Source organism: Colias croceus, chromosome 6, assembly GCF_905220415.1.
Source record: "Colias croceus chromosome 6, ilColCroc2.1".
In the NCBI taxonomy this organism is placed as follows: Eukaryota; Metazoa; Arthropoda; class Insecta; order Lepidoptera; family Pieridae; genus Colias; species Colias croceus.
Genome location: NC_059542.1, coordinates 10908939 through 10929467, shown reverse-complemented (window position 1 = coordinate 10929467; position 20529 = coordinate 10908939). Strand labels below are relative to the sequence as shown.

The 20529-nt window shown below is 31.1% G+C and overlaps 1 protein-coding gene across 1 annotated transcript; it reads right to left on the bottom strand.

Moving 5' to 3' along the window:
* Positions 1-1573: 1573 nt before the first annotated feature.
* Positions 1574-18090, bottom strand: LOC123692576 (elongation of very long chain fatty acids protein 7-like). The gene is made up of 7 exons (XM_045637336.1): positions 18008-18090; positions 7155-7234; positions 6149-6336; positions 5353-5430; positions 4627-4716; positions 3973-4182; positions 1574-3722 (listed from the first exon to the last, which is right to left on the bottom strand). Exons 2-7 carry the CDS (start codon positions 7207-7209, stop codon positions 3315-3317), a joined length of 1029 nt encoding a protein of 342 aa, XP_045493292.1. The 5' UTR covers positions 7210-7234; positions 18008-18090; the 3' UTR covers positions 1574-3314.
* Between the last annotated feature and the right edge of the window lie 2439 nt (positions 18091-20529).

Here is a 20529-nt window from a genome sequence, read left to right as displayed (position 1 = left end):
TATCATACATTTTTTGATAATTTAACTACAAGTTACCTACAAAAAGAAATATTTGTGGAATTAGTGACAAAAAAGTATGAATTTCTGACATTTCTATACCACGTAAAAGGTAACTAACAAGTGGGTAGGTTTCAAAATAAAAAACACAAAATTTTCAATAATAATTTATTCCTCAGGAAAACTGATATTTCATCTCGAAAGACTCCATTGTGACCTAATTAACTAATTCAAATATTACCTTAAATCTAATATAAATGTAATTGTGCGATTTTAATTTATTTTATAAAGCGTTTCGTCTCACTGGCATTTCTGATTCGTATAATTTTGTACTACATTATATAATTTGACAAGAAACATTTGAAAATAAAGCAGCGCGGCGTACAATTTTTTAATATAGGTACACTTTTAAAATTACAATCCATACTAATATTATAAATGCGAAAGTAACTCAAAAGTCTGTTACTCAATCACGACTTAACTACTGAACCAAATTTCATAAAGTTTGGTATAGAGATATTTTGATATCCGAGAAAGGACATAGGATAGGTTTTATCCCGGAAATCCCACGGGAACGGGAACTATGCGGGTTTTTCTTTGACTGCGTGGGCGATGCCGCGGTCGGAAAGCTAGTAAAATACCTCTATAATTGAATCATAAGTTCGGCAACATGTGATATCCGCCAACCCGCACTTGGCCAGCGTGGTGGTGGATTATGGCCTGTACACTCATATGAGGCCCGTGTCCCAGCAGTGGGAACGTATGGCCGATGATGATGATAATGATAATTGAATGCTTTCTTGCAATATTTTCCATCGCAGATAAACGAATGAAATTATTACCATGACAAAGAAATTAGGTATTTGTAATCATAGATCAATTATTATTATAACTAGTATAAATTGTCGGAAAACAACCTTCGTACGGCGGCTTTATTTTCAAAATGTATAATTTTATAGAAGAGTTGAAAGACTGTATGCAAAAAATACTTGATGAGAGCATTTAAAATGCAAAAAGGTCTACTTTAGCACCTTATGGAATAATTGAAAAGTAATACAAAGCTTATAGCGATACGGATGATTACACACAAGCAAAAGTCGGTTTAATTAGAGAACATAACGACAGTCTGAGAAGAAACGTACAATCTGTTTAATTGCTTGTGTGAAAACAACCTTAAGACGATTTATTTGATAGAAAGTTACTTATTGAAAAGGAAATGTATCATGACTTGCACCCTTATTAAAAAAAAATATATATATATATACGGCCAAAAACAATGCAAATTCTTTCCTTCTTGATGGCTCGTTACAAATGATAAAATTAATAAATAACTAAAATTTGTAAAATGTATACTGGTATTATATACATTTACAATAAATTACATATTTAATTATGTAATTTAAATTAATGTGCAAGTATAGATTACATCTCCTTCATGATTAAAATAGCAGGATAAAACACTTTTTAAATATTTTAACTTGTTCAGTGATCTTTTAATTTCTAGAAAGGCAAACTAGCTTACTTTTCATATGAGAGATCGACATAACACATTATTATGCAAGTCTTAAAAATACCCAAGGAAGCACTGGCTAAAAACTGATAGCCAAACTTAATGAATGTAGTACAAGAAGAAAAAATGTCCTAGATCAAAAAGTGTTTTACTCTTTACACAATATACAGATGGGGTTTGTTTTGAGTTTGCTTATTACAAGATTAGAAACTATTGCTTATATAAATTTTTCACTTATTATAATAACATCTGAAGCTTATGGCCGGAATTTGAATAGTCAATCATATTATAAAAATTTAAGTGAAGGAAGAACTGAGAACTGGAACCTCATAGTTATTTAAAACTAAACGAACACATTTTCAAAAGCAAAACAATCTTAATAATATATTATGGCTTTCTACGCTTATTGGTGTACTAATATCACTATCAGAAGGGGAGCAAAATAATTTTGATTTAATTTTCACTAGCAATGATTTTAATGAAACATTTTATCATATTACTTTGTTCGAGCCAAATATTAAGAAATGATTGATAAATGTATTAATATTGATTTACTTTAACTTCTAAGTTCGAAGTAAAAGCATCAGCTACAGTATTACGACAGCCTTTCGCATATTAAATTTAATTTTATATCGCTCCACGTTTTCATTGCATACATTGATGATCTACTAATCCTACACAAATATTATAAATATTTTGCCCCCATATTCTGATATCCTTCTAACGCAGTAGCTATATTCTACCATTGACCATTGACCATATTTTGGATGCTTAAATTATATTCAGCTACACCATAAATATACTTTAGCAAATCTTAGAGAGCGCTTTTCACTATGGGACTTATTCGAAATTATTACAAAGGCAAATTCAAGCTAGGCTTGGGATCCAAAATATTTTAAGATGTCAAGGACTTACGCTATTAATGTAACTCTTTTGCCGCGCACATGTATGTACCATTCAGATTGCAAACAAAACAAAAAATGTGATGTATTTAGACGAAGAAGAAACTATTCTATTCATAGATATCTCTGACAGTAAATCAGCTCTTATTGTCTTACTTCATACACCAAAAAGTTAAGTTATTAGTACGCTACAATTTTCTACAGCCTCTGTTGCATTTGCGAACAATTTTAATGTATTTTTATTATATTATGAGACTGGTAGGCTTTTAACAGAATTAAAAACAATTATGCATAATTTAGATGTTGTAACGCACGCAGATTCACTGTTAATTTAGATTCATACGTCACACATATTATTGCCATTAGCATAAGACTTTGACTGGCGTGTATTTACATCACTTAAAGAAATCGAAAACATTTAAAACATCGATATGTTTAACAATAACGTACTTTAACATCTTCATCTTAAGTACTTAAATTTAATAAACAGGCACAAGTACCCAATATATATTAGTAACATTTCCCTTAAAACGAAGTGTGACAAAATATTTAATAGCTGATCTATTAACTAACCCGACAAAGGCAGTCGCATCTACTTATATTTACATAGAAATAACGCCGCGGCTCTCGAAGGTAAAACACGCATAATCCTCATTATTATCATCACATACATCAGTCTCAGAAAATGCCGAGGCTTTAACAATGTCACTAGTTGGCACCACTATTAGATCATATTCGAACTGTCCTTTCAGTAAAAGTATAATATGTTTTAATAAATTATTTTTAAAAAAGAAATACATAGTTCCCTTAAAAATCTTTCAGAAAACGATAAAATGCACACAATACTTTAATATTGGTGCCAACTAGTGGCATTTAAATATCCCCCAATATTCAAACCTGACAAATCATTTCTTAGCATCATAGTTAAAATCTGGTCCATTCGCTTCTTTGTTTGATCTTCTTGTTAGCAATACTTTCCCATTTGTATTGTCTCCATTTGCATTTTCATAAGGCACTTTAAGATTCATTTTTCCATTAGACCGACAAATACCATTCTCATTATTATCACATACGTTATTGAATTTCAAATTTATATGGTCGTTCGAGCCATTCAGAGCAGCAGCTTTGGCACATTCAATTCTTTGCTTTCTTGCGTCATTTTTACTCTTGTAACTCTTTGAGTAGAAATTCAAAAAGAGTATCAGGAAAATGACCACGTTTGAGGATATGAAAAAAGTGAACCCGGTCGCGTACTGGCATCTCGGTGAATGATATGTCCACGCGCAGTAGGCAAGCATCAACACAAATTGCGTCTGTAATGAGATAAGCAAGTAAGGTTAGTAAAGAAAAATATTATGTGTAATTCTATTTTTTTTGCTGGACCTTAGCTTCAAAAATCGTGTATCAATTATGACTCGATACAAATGCAGGCTTCGGGCTGTATTTATGTTTTAATTGAGAATCAAATAATTTTAATGATTTTTTTACTGCTTCATAACCACGCTTACTTTCTTTTGCTATCGTAGTGATATTTAACAAATAAAGAAGTAAAATCATACTGACCAACTGCATTTTCGTGACGTACTTCTTCCACCATAGATACTTCTGGAACTTGGGCCCCAAACCAGACATGAGATAGTAAGTATACATGACGACGTGTACGGCGGAGTTCAGAAGAGCCAGGATAGCGCCTTCACCACCGGCTGCAAACTTCAGGTAGCTCCAAGAGTACAAAGCCATGATCACATGGTGGTAGACGTGGAGGAATGTCAGCTGAAACATGAGATTAGAATTATTATAATATAACTTTTTACTTTATTGAAGAAAATGTTATTCGTGTAACAATAAATGGTAATGTACTTTAGGAAGAGCGAGATGTTCTAACACAAGCATTTAAATGCTTAAAAGGATGTCTCAATGACTGATTTAATAATTGTAAAAATATTTGTTACTTACTGAATAAATATTTTTGATTTTTTTTTTGATTACTTGAATGTGAAATGAGTAAAGGTTTGATGAATATGTAGTTGATATCATTTCTTCTAGAAGTTCCTAATTAGAATTATTTGTCAAATAATAATATTGTTTTCTTTTCATTTAGAACTACAAAGTTTTGAATTAATGAAGAAACACAGACGAATTTTAAAAATAATTTTTTTTCTGTCATATTATTGAGACTTTGCATGTGTATTAAAAACCGTATAAAATAGCTTTTACCTGTTTATCTTTCTTTCTTAGAACAAAAAATACCGTATCCAATAGTTCCGTGAACTTTGCAAAGAAGTACCACCAGCCCAGATCTAGTAACTGAAATAGTAAATTCATTCAATTATTATTTGTTACTATTACATTAATATATTGCCTACTATACTGTATATATTAATAATCTTATATAAAGTTATTTTTGAAAAAGTATTTATTATATATTATTTAAGGCGACTACACCACCGAAACTAGCGCCCCCCCAACATTTTATTTTTTTACTCCTAAACCAGATCAAATTTAAAAAATCTAGCTCGGTACTTTGCTAGTATATTACTTGTAGTATTTTTGGTATTACTTTTCATTATTTTGCATTCGGTAAATTAGGAGAACTTTTGATTACCGCCAAAAGTGGCCACTTTTGGCGGTAATCAAAAGTTCTCTAGAATAATGAACAGTTAGAATAGTGAAAAGTAATACCAAAAATACTACAAGTAATATACTAGCAAAGTACCGAGCTAGATTTTTTAAATTTGATCTGGTTAAGGAGTAAAAAAATAAAATGTTCGGTGGCGCTAGTTTCGGTGGTGTAGGCCTCTTAATAGAAAATCATATATTTTTCTGGGCTAGATTAACGTGTAAAGCGTAGTTTTATTTTGCATCAAATTCTTGCTGATACGTCATTTAGGTGTGTGTTATTTAAAGCATAATTTATACAAACGTTTTTTAAACTTTGCTTACCAAAGGATTTTGCGAATTGGACGGATAACGGCACCCTGCATAAATGATTCCATCCCTGAAAATGTTTAACTTGAAAACCTGAAATTAAAAAGGGGTTGGTAAAAAGCTGTTGTTACACTAGATAGCAAATATTATTTTTGATTATCTACATGATGAAAAAAAAGACGTGTGGCCTGTGGCACTCCGGGATTGCCGCGGTAAAGCTATTGCATGCTATGCCTTAAAACCACACATCAGCCCGTCGGAGTGGGGAGCGTGAGGTTTTTCGTTACGGAATTTCCCCTGGTCCCCGCGCTCAAGGCCCGCGATAGAAGCTATGCTATAGCTTAATTAAAAAAAAAGACGGGTTGCACTCCGGGAGTGCCAGCAGAAGTGAAAACTTGATTATTAACGTTCAGCATGTTTGATATTTTGGAATGGTATCCGTCTTACGCATGGAATATAAGGGCTAAAAAAAAAAAAAAAACATCCGTCTCTTTTTTGATCAGGCCACGTGTCCTGACGCGAGTTTAAGATTTTATACCCAACGCCGCTAAAGAAGTTTTCACTTCAAAAAATATTACAGTCAGTATTTTTTGCCCTGAATAAACTTCAAATTAAAATGGTGTGATTCATAAAATACAGTTAGAACTGTTCCTTTCCTTACTTTTAAAATTAATACTATGTACAACAAAGAAGTCACCTTTTCATCATTAGTCTTATTAAGAACACTCAATTAGTATTCTTTACTTACAGTCTTAACTTTCATAAGTACCTACCTTAACGCGATACGAATTTAAATATAACGAAAACATACCTTGATACATATCATAGCAGCTAACACCACTTGGGCGGCATTGTAATAGCTGACCAGTTTGGTTATCTGTAAGGGGGCCCGGTTCTTCATCAGCCGTGGTCCAATCTTCAGGAAGAAGAGGTATGACACCACCACAGCCAGCAGAGGGAATGGACTGGACATCATGAACCAGGAATCTACTATTGCACCTGGAATATTTGAAGGAATATTTTGTTATGAGTGATCGTTTTTTAATAAATTATTGTATGGCTTTTTATGACTATTCTCTTTTTATAATAATGAATACCTATTTGCAAAGCAAAAATATTATATTCTTAAATGTAAAGGTGAATTGAATTTTTATCTAGTTAATTCTATGCTCATTTTTTTCTTATTTTTTTACATGGTTTTAGAGTACTTGAGTGGGTGTACATTTTATTAAACTATTCATTATTCGACTATTGAATAATATTTAATTAGACGAATAATATTATGCTGTAAAAAAAATATTGATAATATTTTAATGCAAATAGGATACTGGATAACGTTCAGTCTGTGTAGTTTTCCCTTCAAAGAAAATATTAATATCCACGCCATCTAGTGAACTCCGTCGAAACTACGTTCCAAATTCAAAAGCTCTATTAGTTACATTTTCATCAAATTTATGTATAATGTACCTAACAAATAATAATTATTCTATCTAAGATTCTATGTATGTACTTATATTATTTGCTGATTCTTTGCTTTTTAAATCTAGACTAGGTTTACGCTTAGTGTTACAAAAATGCAAGCAGCAAAAGGAGCATAACATTAAACTGTACGTAGTTGATAAATATAGAAGGTAGAGATCCCTTCATTTTTAATGACGTATCCCCATGTTACCATGCTGTTTTAAAGCAATATTATTTCCATCATGGGGACCACTTATATATAGCGCTGTCATTTGTGTACACTGGAAATAATGCTTCTTCAAGACATCATGGTAACAAAATTGTTTGTATGATACAAAATAGTAACAAATACTTACTTTTTCCGACCTTCAGCGAGTCCAAATATCTATCGATTTTGTCTAAGTAGCTCATTGTGGATCGGGTTCTTACTGTAATCCTGGAATTATAATAAACCAATTAGTTTTGTAACAGACTATGTATAGAATTCATTTGACAGTTTGTTTTTTTTTTTCATGTTTCAATGTAACGACAGTTTTCGGCCAGTGTTTTTTATTGACATGATATTATACCTTTAAGGTTTTATCAATACTTCTGAAATCCATACTAATATTATAAATGCGAAAGTAACTCTGTCTGTCTGTTACTCAATCACGTCTAAACTACTGAACCAATTTTCATGAAATTTTGTATGGAGATATTTTGATACCCGAGAAAGGATATAGGCTACTTTTTATGCCGGGAAAATGTCGCATAAGTAAGGGAACTATGCGGGTTTTTCTTTGACTGCGCGGGCGAAGCCGCGTGCGGATAGCTAGTGTGATATAATAACTATCTGGGCATTGATTAACAGGTCACTTAGCTAGTTTCCAAAAGAATTAAAATATTTTTTCTGTGTTTAAAATACTTCCAGACGCATGTAACTATTAACATATTGTAATCATTTAGGATTGTAAGAATGATAATATAAAATCACGCCGAAAAGGAGATTTTCATATTTAACAATGTGACTCTTTGAATAAAAGAACTACAAACACAGAAGAATGTAAATAATTATCACGTACTGTTGTTTTATCTATAAGTGCAGATTGGCTTATAATAATACGGTAATACAAGGCTGGAATTTACTATGACCTATAGGCAGGAAGCCAACAAAATTCACACAAATTGAATTCTGCGACTAGAAAAATCCTAACGCGTATTCGTATAAATCTAATAATATTTCATTATTACTTGCTATCGAGGTATGTTTTACATTTATTTGTAACTAGCTTTCCGCACGCGGCTTCGCCTAAAACCTAGTAAATTATATACTTAAACCTTCATCTAGCATCACTCTATATCTATTTAAAAAAAACTGCATCAAAAACTATTGTGTAATTCTAAAGATGTAAGCATACATACATATCTGTATGATTGTATGTTAAGTCGCGGAAGCGACTTAAAGCATAGACAAATAAATAAAAGATAAACTACTGAAGGAAAAATATTAGGGCAGGCTTCACTCCGACAATATTAGATTTTTCTTTAATTTCGTCACTTGATAAAAAAAAATGTGTGCGTGTACCTACTAGTGTACACACGTAAGAAGTGAAACTTCTGTATGACCTTATTTTTCAAAAAATAATTTACTATATATGCAACTTTACAGAAATATGTCGGTCAAATCACGCGTGGTAGGGATGATAAAAAGATGGCGCGTAACGGAAAAATGTCACGCGTAACGAAAAATGTTACACTAGATTTTTTTCCAACCCCGATAAAGAAGTTTCACTTCAAAACTTCAAAAAGTTAAGATACTTATATCATAAATCAAGTTCAACATAAAGTCCTTAACTTCTAAATGGGAATATGATTGCAATGAATCTCAACATCATGTGCTGCGTCACGGCCAGACTGTCTGGTAACCCACGCTCTTAAACTATGCGAATTACAATGAATAAATCGCATTTTAAATCTCTCTGGGAATGAATAATTATTTAAGTATATAAAATTTACTGTTTTCTTTTATATACAAACATTTTAATGCAATTTATTTTCTTAATTCATGATTTATGTTGCTTGTAAAAAATTAAAGCAAATCTCTAATACCAAATTGGGCATAGAGACGAGATCAAAGTAAACATTCAAAGTAGGTAATTAACACAGTAACAAATTTTAACTTTGATCGATAAATAAAAAGTAAAAAATACGTCAGATTTATAACTCAACTAGGTTTCCACCCGCGGCTTCGCCCGCGTTTTGAAAGAATAACCCGCATAGTTCCCGTTCCCGTGGGATTTCCGGGATGATACCTATCCTATGTGTTTATCAAATTTACCCTCTATATGTGTGCAAAATTTCATTGTAATCGGTTCAGTAGTATTTGCGTGAAAGAGTAACAAACACACACATCCTCACAAACTTTCGCATTTATAAATTATAATATTAAGTAGGATAGTAAGATTGATAATGTATCGAACTAAGATATCGATCATTGAAAGGGTTCAAAATTCATGGCTCTTATAAAAACCCTTTACAGTTTAAGAAAATCAGTACAACCTAGTACTTTAAGTAAATATCGTTAAAGACTCTTTATCACCTTTCCCTGTTATGCCATTCAATACAGGACCGTTACGCACATCATTTGTCACAAAGACAGCTTCTATACCGATTTATTTCACATCAACAGCTTTCTAACCAAATCATTATAGTCTAGGAGCCGGTGCATTGTTCTTGATGACGTTTGCTATGTGAATGTAATACGAGTCATTGGGATTAAGCACCTTGTTATAATGAATTGCAAATTGGTACTGCTACTGTGTTATTATAGGAAAGTATATAGTATAAATAAGTAGTATATATAGTATAAATAGTAAAAAATATATAAATATATAGTATGTATTGTTCGATGTATGATGTTAAATTTAGTTTGCAAAGGATTTGCGCTAAATAGAATATATCATAGATTGGTAATTGGTCTAGGTAAATAATAATGTTATTTAATAGCTCCTTCAATTTTTATATGCCTTAGACTTAGAGTAACTTAATTTAAATTAAGCTGAATAAAACGTCTTAAATTGAACATATTACTTTACTAATATGAACTACGAAGATACACACACCATAACATTCTTACAGTATATTTTTTTGAACCGTAAATATAAGTCAAAAAGACGACATCAATAAAATTGTTTGTATTATTATGAATCAGCTCTTAGTCTAAACAAATTGTATGTCAAGTGATGGATTGTAGGTCGAAACGCTTTGAACTGAATCCGGTCAATGTCCATTGTATTTATGTGCGTTACAAAATACACAGTGACTAGGAAATCTAGTGACATATATAAATAGCCCGGTGGCTCAGTGGTTACTGTTGCAACAGATTGATTCCTTGGTAGCAAAATTTTCAGGAATATTTTTATGGTATGTATGATATGATGTGCATTGATGAAGATTGTGGTTTTAAGTACAATATTATAATAATTATAAACTTATTTTACTTATATTATAAAAATTGACATCTCTAGTAATTTGATAACCGAACGACTAGCAACAGCCAAAAATAATATTATGTATTAATATTATGTTCATTAATTTATGTTAAATAGTATCATTTCTCCAGTTCTGCTTAGTTTTAAACTAGACGGAGTTGTATCTAAAGCCTTGGAACTTAATAATGAATGTCTCGTTTTTCCAGATAAGAAACTTTTTCTCAGGGGGTCACACACAGATTTTGCATAAAAGCTTCTGGGAGAATGTTGGAGAAACATCTAATGAATATGCAGTTTTGCCGCCATTATGCAGTTCGTATGTTTTTATTGGAGTAAAACTTCTTTATCGGGGTTGGGAAAAAATTTAATGTAACATTTTTTCGTTACGCGCCATCTTTTTCTTATCCCTACCACCGTACCACGCGTGATTCGACCGACGTATTTCTGTAATGTTGCTTTAGTACTTAAATTATTATTTTTAAAAATAAGGTTCACTTAAAAAAGAAGTTTCACTTCTTACGTGTGTACACTAGTACACGCACACATTTTTTTTATGTAAATATGCAGTATGCGACTTATTATTTTGTAGAACATTGATAAAAATAATCAACATGCTATTAATTATTGCCCCAATTGATTTTATATGCTCATACTGTCAATCAAAAATTTAAACGTCTGTTGATTCTTCACGGTTGTATGTCAGTCAGCTCACTAGTATTACTGAGCCGATTTAAATTAAATTTGGTACAGAAATAGTTTGAGACCTTAGAAAGGATAATATAATTATATAGGGTTTATACTTTGAAATCCTACAGGAATGTTTAATTGACTTAAGCTAGGCGGACGATGCCACAGGCGGGAAGCTAGTCTTACCCTCCAGTATCCGTCTTATAAATCCACTGTTTAATATGTATATTAGGTGCTTAAAATAGCGTCTACAAGCAATCTTTGATTTAAAAATCGCGTGGGCTCGCCTCGTAATGATCTAATCCATCCTTATTGTCTAGATAATAATATGTAATATTGTATTAACGATGTACAAGGGTCAATGTAAATGATATAAAATTGTCTTTAGAGATTCTGGCTCTAAGACTAAATATATTTTAAAACATTTTTTTTTATTTATTTCTTGTTTATTTATAGTATTTATTATCACTTATACGTTATTATTCACATATAATACTAAATAAAAAATGTGATAGTGTACCTACTGGACATTTATTGGTTCATATTAAAATAATTGACTGTTAAACTTAATTTATAACAGAAACAACAAGTGAGAAAATAAAGTCCATTTTTCTAACAAATAAGATATTTAAATCTATCAACAAACATTTTAAATCTATTAACTTAATGCCCTTTCCCTTTTGGATAAATGAAGGATACATTTATTATTGAAAAGTAACTGTTTCCGTATACCTACATTACGAAATGATGACCAAAAATAACTATAACATAACTGTAATTATCTAATGGATGTGTACAAGCCCCCGTGTATTAAAACAGACGTCGCGGTCGCCCTAAAATTACCTTGACAAAATAATGTGTGAGTATTTTCGTTTTAGTCTATTATAATTTATTTTCAATCCTGATATTATTTGAAGTACCTAGTTTAAAAGTATTTATTCTGTTTGTATGTAAAAATAGCTTTAAACTGAATTGAATAGAAATGGTAAACGTAAATAGCAAATAATGTGCTGTGATTCAAAAGCTTTTGAAAGAAAAGTACTTATTTCAGAAGTAGTTTTGAATGAATAAATTCGAATGAATAAATGTTTGAGCTAAGGCAATCGATGTAATCCGATGACGTATAGAGCCCTGTGTCCCTACGGAATAAAATTGGGTTAACGATTTTAATATTTCAGATCGAAATCAAATCTCACTAATTTAACTATTTTAATATCGACCCAGATCTAATAATACTAATACACCGATTGAAATTTTAACATAATATTACTAAAACTGTTAAAATAAATAAAAAGGACATAATTATCTTTAGGAGGTATTTATTTAGAATTGTAAATTCTGTAATATGCCCTCTCTGTTTAATGCATAATTCCATAACACTATTCTCCATAAATTTTTTCTCATAGATTTTCTATTTAATTATAATTTATTATATTTTCATAACCTTTTCATACCTAACTAGGTACTTGTTATTTTCGAAAACATTAATTTAATTATGATATATAATTAAATAATATATACGTTTCAATAACATAAATGCTACGCCATGATCTACGAAGCTACACGTGGTCACCTTGAGCATACCACACTAGTTGCAATACATAATATTATTAAAAAGATACTTTATATAGAAAAGACGTGTAAAATACAGTTATTATTTATAATCCTATTAAAGTATATTCTATGCATTGGTTTGAACAACTTCTAATACGAGCAAATACAGTTTTATGCTAAGCCATCTTCAGGCAATCTCAACATCATACGTATATACATATTATTTACATCAAATGAATGTAATAATAAAATGTAATTAATAAAATTTTTATTTTATCAAAACATTAAGCTTACATACATAATTATTAATTATGCACTGTCTCTTATACTAGAGCAATCTTAAGAGCCAGCGTTCCTCCTTGTTAATAAATACATTTTAATGTGACAGCAAAACAAACATTACATTAAGTAGGTAATAAAGTATTAAAAGATAAGCTTAATATAAATTAATGAATTACCATGATCCCTGTTATACCATGAATATTATATTTTATAGATTTTATAGCAATATATAAATTACTAGCTTTCCGCCCGTGGCTTCGTCCGCGTTTTCAAAGAAAAACCCGTTCCCGTAGGATTTCCGGGATAAAACCTATCCTATGTCCTTTCTCGGGTATCAAAATATCTCTATACCAAATTTCATGCAAATTGGTTCAGTAGTTAAGGCGTGATTGAGTAACAGACAGAGAGACAGTGTTACTTTCGCATTTATAATATTGGTATGGATTCAAATCTTCACAAAGTACCTATGTTATTAAATGCCCTACAATGCCGACAAAATATTTGCCATTTTTTAATAGAACAATATCGATCATGTGTATTCGAATCTACATCCTTCGCCTAACCGTAACTACAATAACCTTTGCACCTATATATAGAGTACCTAGATACGCTATACGAACTTCAACTAGATAAATGTACAAAATTTCAGTCTATGCAGTGAATCTGTAAGCTAAGGATTTGACGCATTGCAGCAAGCTATCGCTTTCTAAGTGAATTCTATCGAGTTGAGACCTTGACCCCTAAATGCCTCCACTTAGTTAATTTCTTGTAAAAATAGAGCTTTTATAATTAACTCAACGATGTATGTACATGGTGTTTAGTAGTGGTTTCCACGCAAATAGCATAAGTATGATTTACTCGTTTTATTTTTTACTGATGTGTAGAATTACAAGGTATTTATTACTGCGAACTGTAGCGTCATAATTTTTATTTTAACTTGAACTTGACTAATATTATAAATGCGAAAGTAACTATGTCTGTCTGTATGTCTGTTACTCAATCACGCCTAAATTTCTGAACCAATTTGCATGAAATTTAGTACAAAGATATTTTGATACCCGAGAAAGGATATAGGCTACTTATTATCTATCCCGGGAAAAGACGCAATCCCGGAAATCCCACGGAACGGGAGCTATGCGGGTTTTCTTTGACTGCGCGGGCGATGCCGCGGTCGGAAACCTAGTATTTTATAAAAGGCAGTAAAGATAAGAATCTAATGTAAGCTTAGTATTTATTAAAAATGCGACATGGGAGACTTAGACTAAAAAATTGCATGCAATATTTTTCTATCTCTTATCTATACAATAAAAATGAATCAAATGTATTGCTAAGCGCAAAACTCGAGAACACCTGAACCAATTTCGTTAATTCTTTTTGTATAATATTCCTTCACGTATCAGGATAGTTCTGACGAGGAAAAAAAATTAGAAAAAGATCGTCTTTTAGGCGGTCAGTAGTGTATCAAGTAAATGTGACTTTGGAGACTAAATTTCTAAATTCGATCACGAGATTGTTCATGTTCATCTCTCCTATATCTAGACATATTTTTAGTTTAAAAAAAAAGTAAGTTATAAGAAATAGATCATAAAAAAGTGTCAACAAACGAAGGGGAATAGAAAATGTTCAAAATTATTGTTGTTTTTAACCGACTTCAAAAAAAAAGGAGGAGGTTATCAGTTCGACTGTATTTTTTTTTTGTATATTTGTTACGCGATTACTCCGGCAATTATAAACCGATTTGAATAATTCTTTTTTTATTTGGTGGGTCATACGTCAGAGGTGGTCCCATTGTCACCAAGTCAGAATCTGATGATGGGATCCTGGGGAAATCGAGGGAAACCCTCAAATTTTGTAGGCATATACACTGTTTATCAGAAATTATCTTAATATATTATGTAGATTTTTGCATCTAATGGTCACCATCTGATGTTGCTGAGCTGATGATGAATGGTAGGAATATGGGATCTCTGTAACAAAATTATGTAATACCATCGAATTTGAATGTGATTCTACTTTTCAGTTTAAATTTGTACATATAGGTATAGCCTTGAAGTCGGTTTTTGTTTTTTTTCTAAAAATTATATTATGTTGTCTTGTAGTCAACTGACTAATTGAAAATAGTCAGAAAATAGTCTAACAATACATTAATTTAGTAACGCATACATTAATTTATTCAAATAAAATATTAAAGACCTTTTGGATCATTTTACTGTAGTTATGAGTAACCATCGTTTCCAAAAACAGACTACAGAGAAGAGCCGGCAAGAAACTCTGTACTTAGCTATTTTCAAAAGACGATTCAATAAATTTTCACTGATAAAATTAACATGTTAATTATAAGAGGTCAATGAACTGTATCGAAATAACCATAACACAGAAGCTACAATATTATTCCAATAATATTTCTTTATGTTTCAGATTTTGGTCGCGTGTAAAAAGTTCCTTGACCTCTGCCTTGCGTAATTTATCTAAAGATCAAAAACCATTTTGCTAAAGTTAGAACGGTTATAAGAGCTTTCCTTGTAATAAAATATGATAGAAATTATGAAAATTCCTTTTGGCTTACTATTATATATATATTAATTTGTAACCTAAGTAATGAAACTAGCGATGTAAGGATATATTTAAACTAAAATATTTATCTGTAGTATGCACCTATATTGTTCTTATCATCACGGCAAAACAACACATATTGAGTAAAATATTATGACCTTTCAATGTTTACCTTATTAAGGCCTTGTAGGACATTAACGTCACAAAAATGCAATTATAAAAATTACAAAATCTGTCTTAAATGATCAACCAAAATTCGTAGTCATCACCCGACTTAAAAATACGAAAATTATAATTCCTTATTTTTCGCCCATTGAAATAATTTCTCCTATATTATGTTCAAAAGAGCTTCACTATTCTCAACAATTTTATTGTAACGTATGACTCATGTAGTCATGTATCGCGGAAGTACATGTCTACGGAGGGTTGAAAATTTGGGGTTCTACAGGGGCTTTGAGTGACGTATCACTTGGAACTTTCATATAAATATATTATCAACATCATTAATAATCAAGCAGAAAAGTATGAATAAGCTAAAGTATTGCTGGTTAGAAATACTGCACTTTATCTTTATATATTGAAATAAAAATCTCTTTTATTAGTATTTGTATGAGAACGAAATAGCTTGAACGATTTCTAGGAATATTTTTTTTTTCAGCAGTTCTAAATTCTTATAGGTAAACTATTTTCAACACCCCTTAGTGATAAGAATATACTAGCAGAACGTGTGCCAAGCCAGCTAATATTTTTAGGCGTTATTACGATGTAATAAATATTGAAAAGGTTTAATAATAATTAGCTCCATATCCTTCTTTAATGTTCCTTTTCTTTTCCTTCTTACATTAAGATGCTCTATTACTTACGTATTTTGGTCAGTAAAAAAAAATATCAATAAAAAAATTTTATTCTATAGAGAGTAGCAGAATTAGAATCAGAATATCCTTAACTTAGGTACCCTAAAATATTATGTAGAGCTTGTACAACAAAAGCAAATATTTTTATATGGAAACCCTTGAGATAATTAGGCTTGAATTTTGCAAATAATTAGAGCTTTTTTATTTAGTGTAGTTCACATTGTTGTGTCTTGAATGTAAAGAACAAAATATTAATTGGTGCTAAGATTTATTTTAAACTAGCTTTCCACCCGCGGCATCGCCCGCGCAGTCAAAGGAAAACCCGCATAATTCCCGTTTCCGAGGGATTTCCGGGATAAAACCTATCCTATGTCCTTTTTCGGGTATCAAAATATCTCTATATATACCAAATTTCATGCAAATTTGTTCAGTAGTTAAGGCGTGATTGAGTAACAGACAGACAGACAGACAGAGTTACTTTCGCATTTATAATATTAGTATGGATTATAAATAAGTTGTCACATAAAAAGTTGTAAAATAGAGAAAGCTATCTACATCTTTCTGTTTATATAAACGTTTCGTTTACTTAACGTAGAGCTTTTAATATTACATGCACATTACATTATACACTAAGCATATTATTTAATATAACATGCTTAGTAGATTCTAATCAATATAATTTACATTATTCAAAAGTAAACATGAATATTTCGTTAATTTTAGTGTATACAAAAAACACTAAAATTAACATTAAAACACTTATAAATTATATTAAAATGAATATTAAGAATTATAAGAGAGACTTAATTTTTCTAACATGCATATTTATTTATTTACATCAAGAAATTTATATGTTTTATCCAGAATTGGATTAGGTCAGTGTCAAATAGTCTTATGCATAACAATGTTATTATGTTTGATAATAATAACCGAAGATACATGATCAATAATTTTCAAATTTGATAGGAGCGTTAGCGATGAAACCTAGTCCAAATTACGTAAACTGAATAAAAATAAACAAAAATTTACATTACAATTGTCTCATTCTTATTTATTTCTATTACTAATTAATGTTTATGTATGTCAAGACTTAAAATAATTGGGATAATAGCCTCCTAACCTAAATTTAATTACGCAATGAAAACTATTGTGCATTATTTCTGTCTTTAAAATTATACAAAGTCTTCTTAATAGTAAATGGTTTTTGATAATAAAAATGTATGTTTTTTGTCATTGTTTTGTAATTTAAAAAGTGTTATGTTATTAAAAAGAGCAACTATGGAGTTTCTTGCCGGTTCTTCTCCATAGATACTTGTTTCCGAATCGGTGGTAAATGTTAAAAATATGTAAAAATATTATGACGTTTCAAAAGTGCTTCTCGAAGAAGTCTAATTGAATAAATAAATGTTTGTTTTCAGTCCTTACGTAATTATCATATCTATAACTTGATTTAATTAAATAATGTCTCAATGTAAATGTTATTAATAATTAGAGAATCATCCAAGTAAAAAAGGTAAAGGATAGATTATGACATAATCTCTTGTATGAAAAACCGCACGCAAATTTAATTGTAAATATGATAACTAAGTATATTTAAAGAATAGGGCTTAAAAGAAAACATTTTCCATAACATTAATAAAAACAACAAATACTTACGTATTATTATATTTTGACAATACAAAAAGCACCACACGAAAGATACGCTTTTCCAAAAAAGAAGCGGTTTCCACCAAAATTAGACCTCAACATACACACTTATATACCCAAATATTTTGGCAAATATATCTACTATAATATCAAAACACTTACCGTTAAGTAATATCCTTTTATGACCGTACACTTTGAAGTTATCGTGAGCACTGCGCCAGTATCGACCGGGCAACCGATAAAATACGACTGCACGCGACACTCCTAGCATCACTCCCGTCCCAGATCTTATAATAAAATTATAGAAAGGGTCCTAGAAATGTTTCTAAGACCTTAGTACTTAAAATTATTGAGAGTAGGCCAGTGGGCTAGTTATATATCTATATATTTTCTCTATATCTTCTATAGAATAAAAATGAATCGCTAAAAGTGTTGATGAGCGCAAAACTCGATAACGGCTGAACCGATTTCGTTAATTCTTTTTTTATAATATTCCTTGAAGTACCAGGATAGTTCTTATGGTGAAACATAAACATGTACCCCAGGCGAAGCTGGGGCGGACCGCTAGTATATATAGTTACCTCGCTCCTCAAAAACAGCTGGATCGATTCTCTTGAAATTTTGTGTACTTATTGGGTAGATCTGAAAATCGGCCAACATCTATTTTTCATACCCCTAAGTGATAAGAGGGCAGAACAACGTTTACCGGGACAGCCACTCTTCTATATATTATAAATAACTAGCTTTCCGCCCGCGCAGTAAAAAAAACCCGCATAGTTCCCGTTCCCGTGGAATTTCCGGGATTGCGTCATTTTCCCGGGATAAAAAGAAGCCTATGTCCTTTCTCGGGTATCAAAATATCTCCATACCAAATTTCATGAAAATTGGTTCAGTAGTTTAGGCGTGATTGAGTAACAGACAGACAGACAGAGTTACTTTCGCATATATAATATTAATATTAGATTAATCGTCAAACGCTAAGCGTGAAACTCAATGGCTTTTTAAACTTTTTTATTAAGGAAAGGTTCCTATAGAGAGAAAACACGAGGCAATGGGGCAGATCAACGTCTGCTGGGGCAGCTAGTATGATATATATTCGATTTTATTTTGACTAGAAATGGAATCCTAGTCGATTTCGTATTGCAAAGACAAATTGAATCCAAATTTATGATTCAATCACTTATTCATTCAATTAGACTATTACTTTCTGTGTTCTTAAGGAACACTTTTCAGATGAATATTATATAACATTTCGGTTCGATTACTTCAGTTGCTACAGATAAAATACTGCAATAAAGTTTTTATCTGTCAAACCTGTTACTGTTTTTTTAATGAAGAATTAACAGTGCCCTATATGAAATATAATTGTACGTACGTAATATTGTAACATCGAGAGACAACACAAAAAATTGGAAAACAGGCGTTGTATTTTCAATTTCTTGTTATAAATCTTGCATCTTTTCTTCAATATTATTTAGATAAAATATTTACGAAAGATTCAGCTAATATAAAAATAACAAATATTATTTTATTACTGAATCATATTCGGTGAAATTAGTATAAAGTCAATATTTGTAGTTCTACTTACAATCCCTAGATGGCGCTATTACCACATAATGTGTCCCGTCATAAAGTTTTTTTTATTTAATACTGATTCAACACATATAGAGCTGAGATAAGCAGCTAGTTAATAAATAAATAATAAACCTCATATTATGGGTATAACCTTAATTTATGCTGCAAATATTGTTAGTGATACGTGTATTGACTTACTTATATTATTGTTAGTAAGGTTAATTGTTCTTGAGATTTCTTCTTAGGTGCCTTATTAATCGCCTTCAACACTTATTTTTAAAATGGATCAAAGAGTACACCACTTTTTCTCTGCAGATTAGCCACATTGCTAGAATTTGCAAAGAAAAACATCGTGTGAACCGGTCTATCAAAAATCTTAAGAGCTAGCGCGCAAGAGCAACTTTTGTCTCCGCAACTGTTTTGTCTCTTGGCTCTCCCATCAACTCCATGGGCTAGTAATAAAGTGCGCGCACGTAGCGACGCAACTCCCCATAGAGTTGATGGGAGAGACAAAATAGTTGCGGGGACAAAAGTTGCTCTTGCGCGCTAGCTCTTAAAGTTCAACGACAAGAGATATTTGCCAAGAAAATTATTGATCAGATCTTCATATAAAGTTTCTCCAAAGTGAGGAAAACTTGGTGTAAGATAACGACGAGAACAATATAATAATCACAAAGGAGACTTCTGTTAATAGCCATTAAAAATTCAAAGATCTTTCCCCTTTTTACCTCTTTTCTAAAATAAGAAATTAATGTTAACTTTTTCGACCAATTTTACACTTTATTCGGAACAATGTTAAATTCTAATATAAATATGGGCTTAACTTTGTCGTCGTTCGTTTGTACGTTATTTTAAAATATTATTGATTATTCGTAAATAATGGACACGTAATTAATTAAGCATTCGTGGTACGACATTGTCTCTAATCATTAGTTTGTTTTGAAATTAACGTAGTAGACTACGTTAATTTAGGTATACATTTGTAACTACGTAATAATAAGGTTAAAAAAAATCACTACATAGTATAAAACAAAGTCGCTTTCTCTGTCCCTATATCTCTATGTATGCTTAAATCTTTAAAACTATGCAACGGATGATGATGCGGTTTT

What these genes read in the sequence shown, in the direction of transcription:
- LOC123692576 (XM_045637336.1), bottom strand. Translation starts at nt 7,209, where the DNA reads ATGAGCTACTTAGACAAAATCGATAGATATTTGGACTCGCTGAAGGTC. An exon ending in CCAATTCGCAAAATCCTTTG is followed by an intron (nt 4,717 to 5,352) that starts GTAAGCAAAGTT and finishes TTACTATTTCAG; the next exon opens with TTACTAGATCTGGGCTGGTG. An exon ending in ACGTCACGAAAATGCAGTTG is followed by an intron (nt 3,723 to 3,972) that starts GTCAGTATGATT and finishes ATCTCATTACAG; the next exon opens with ACGCAATTTGTGTTGATGCT.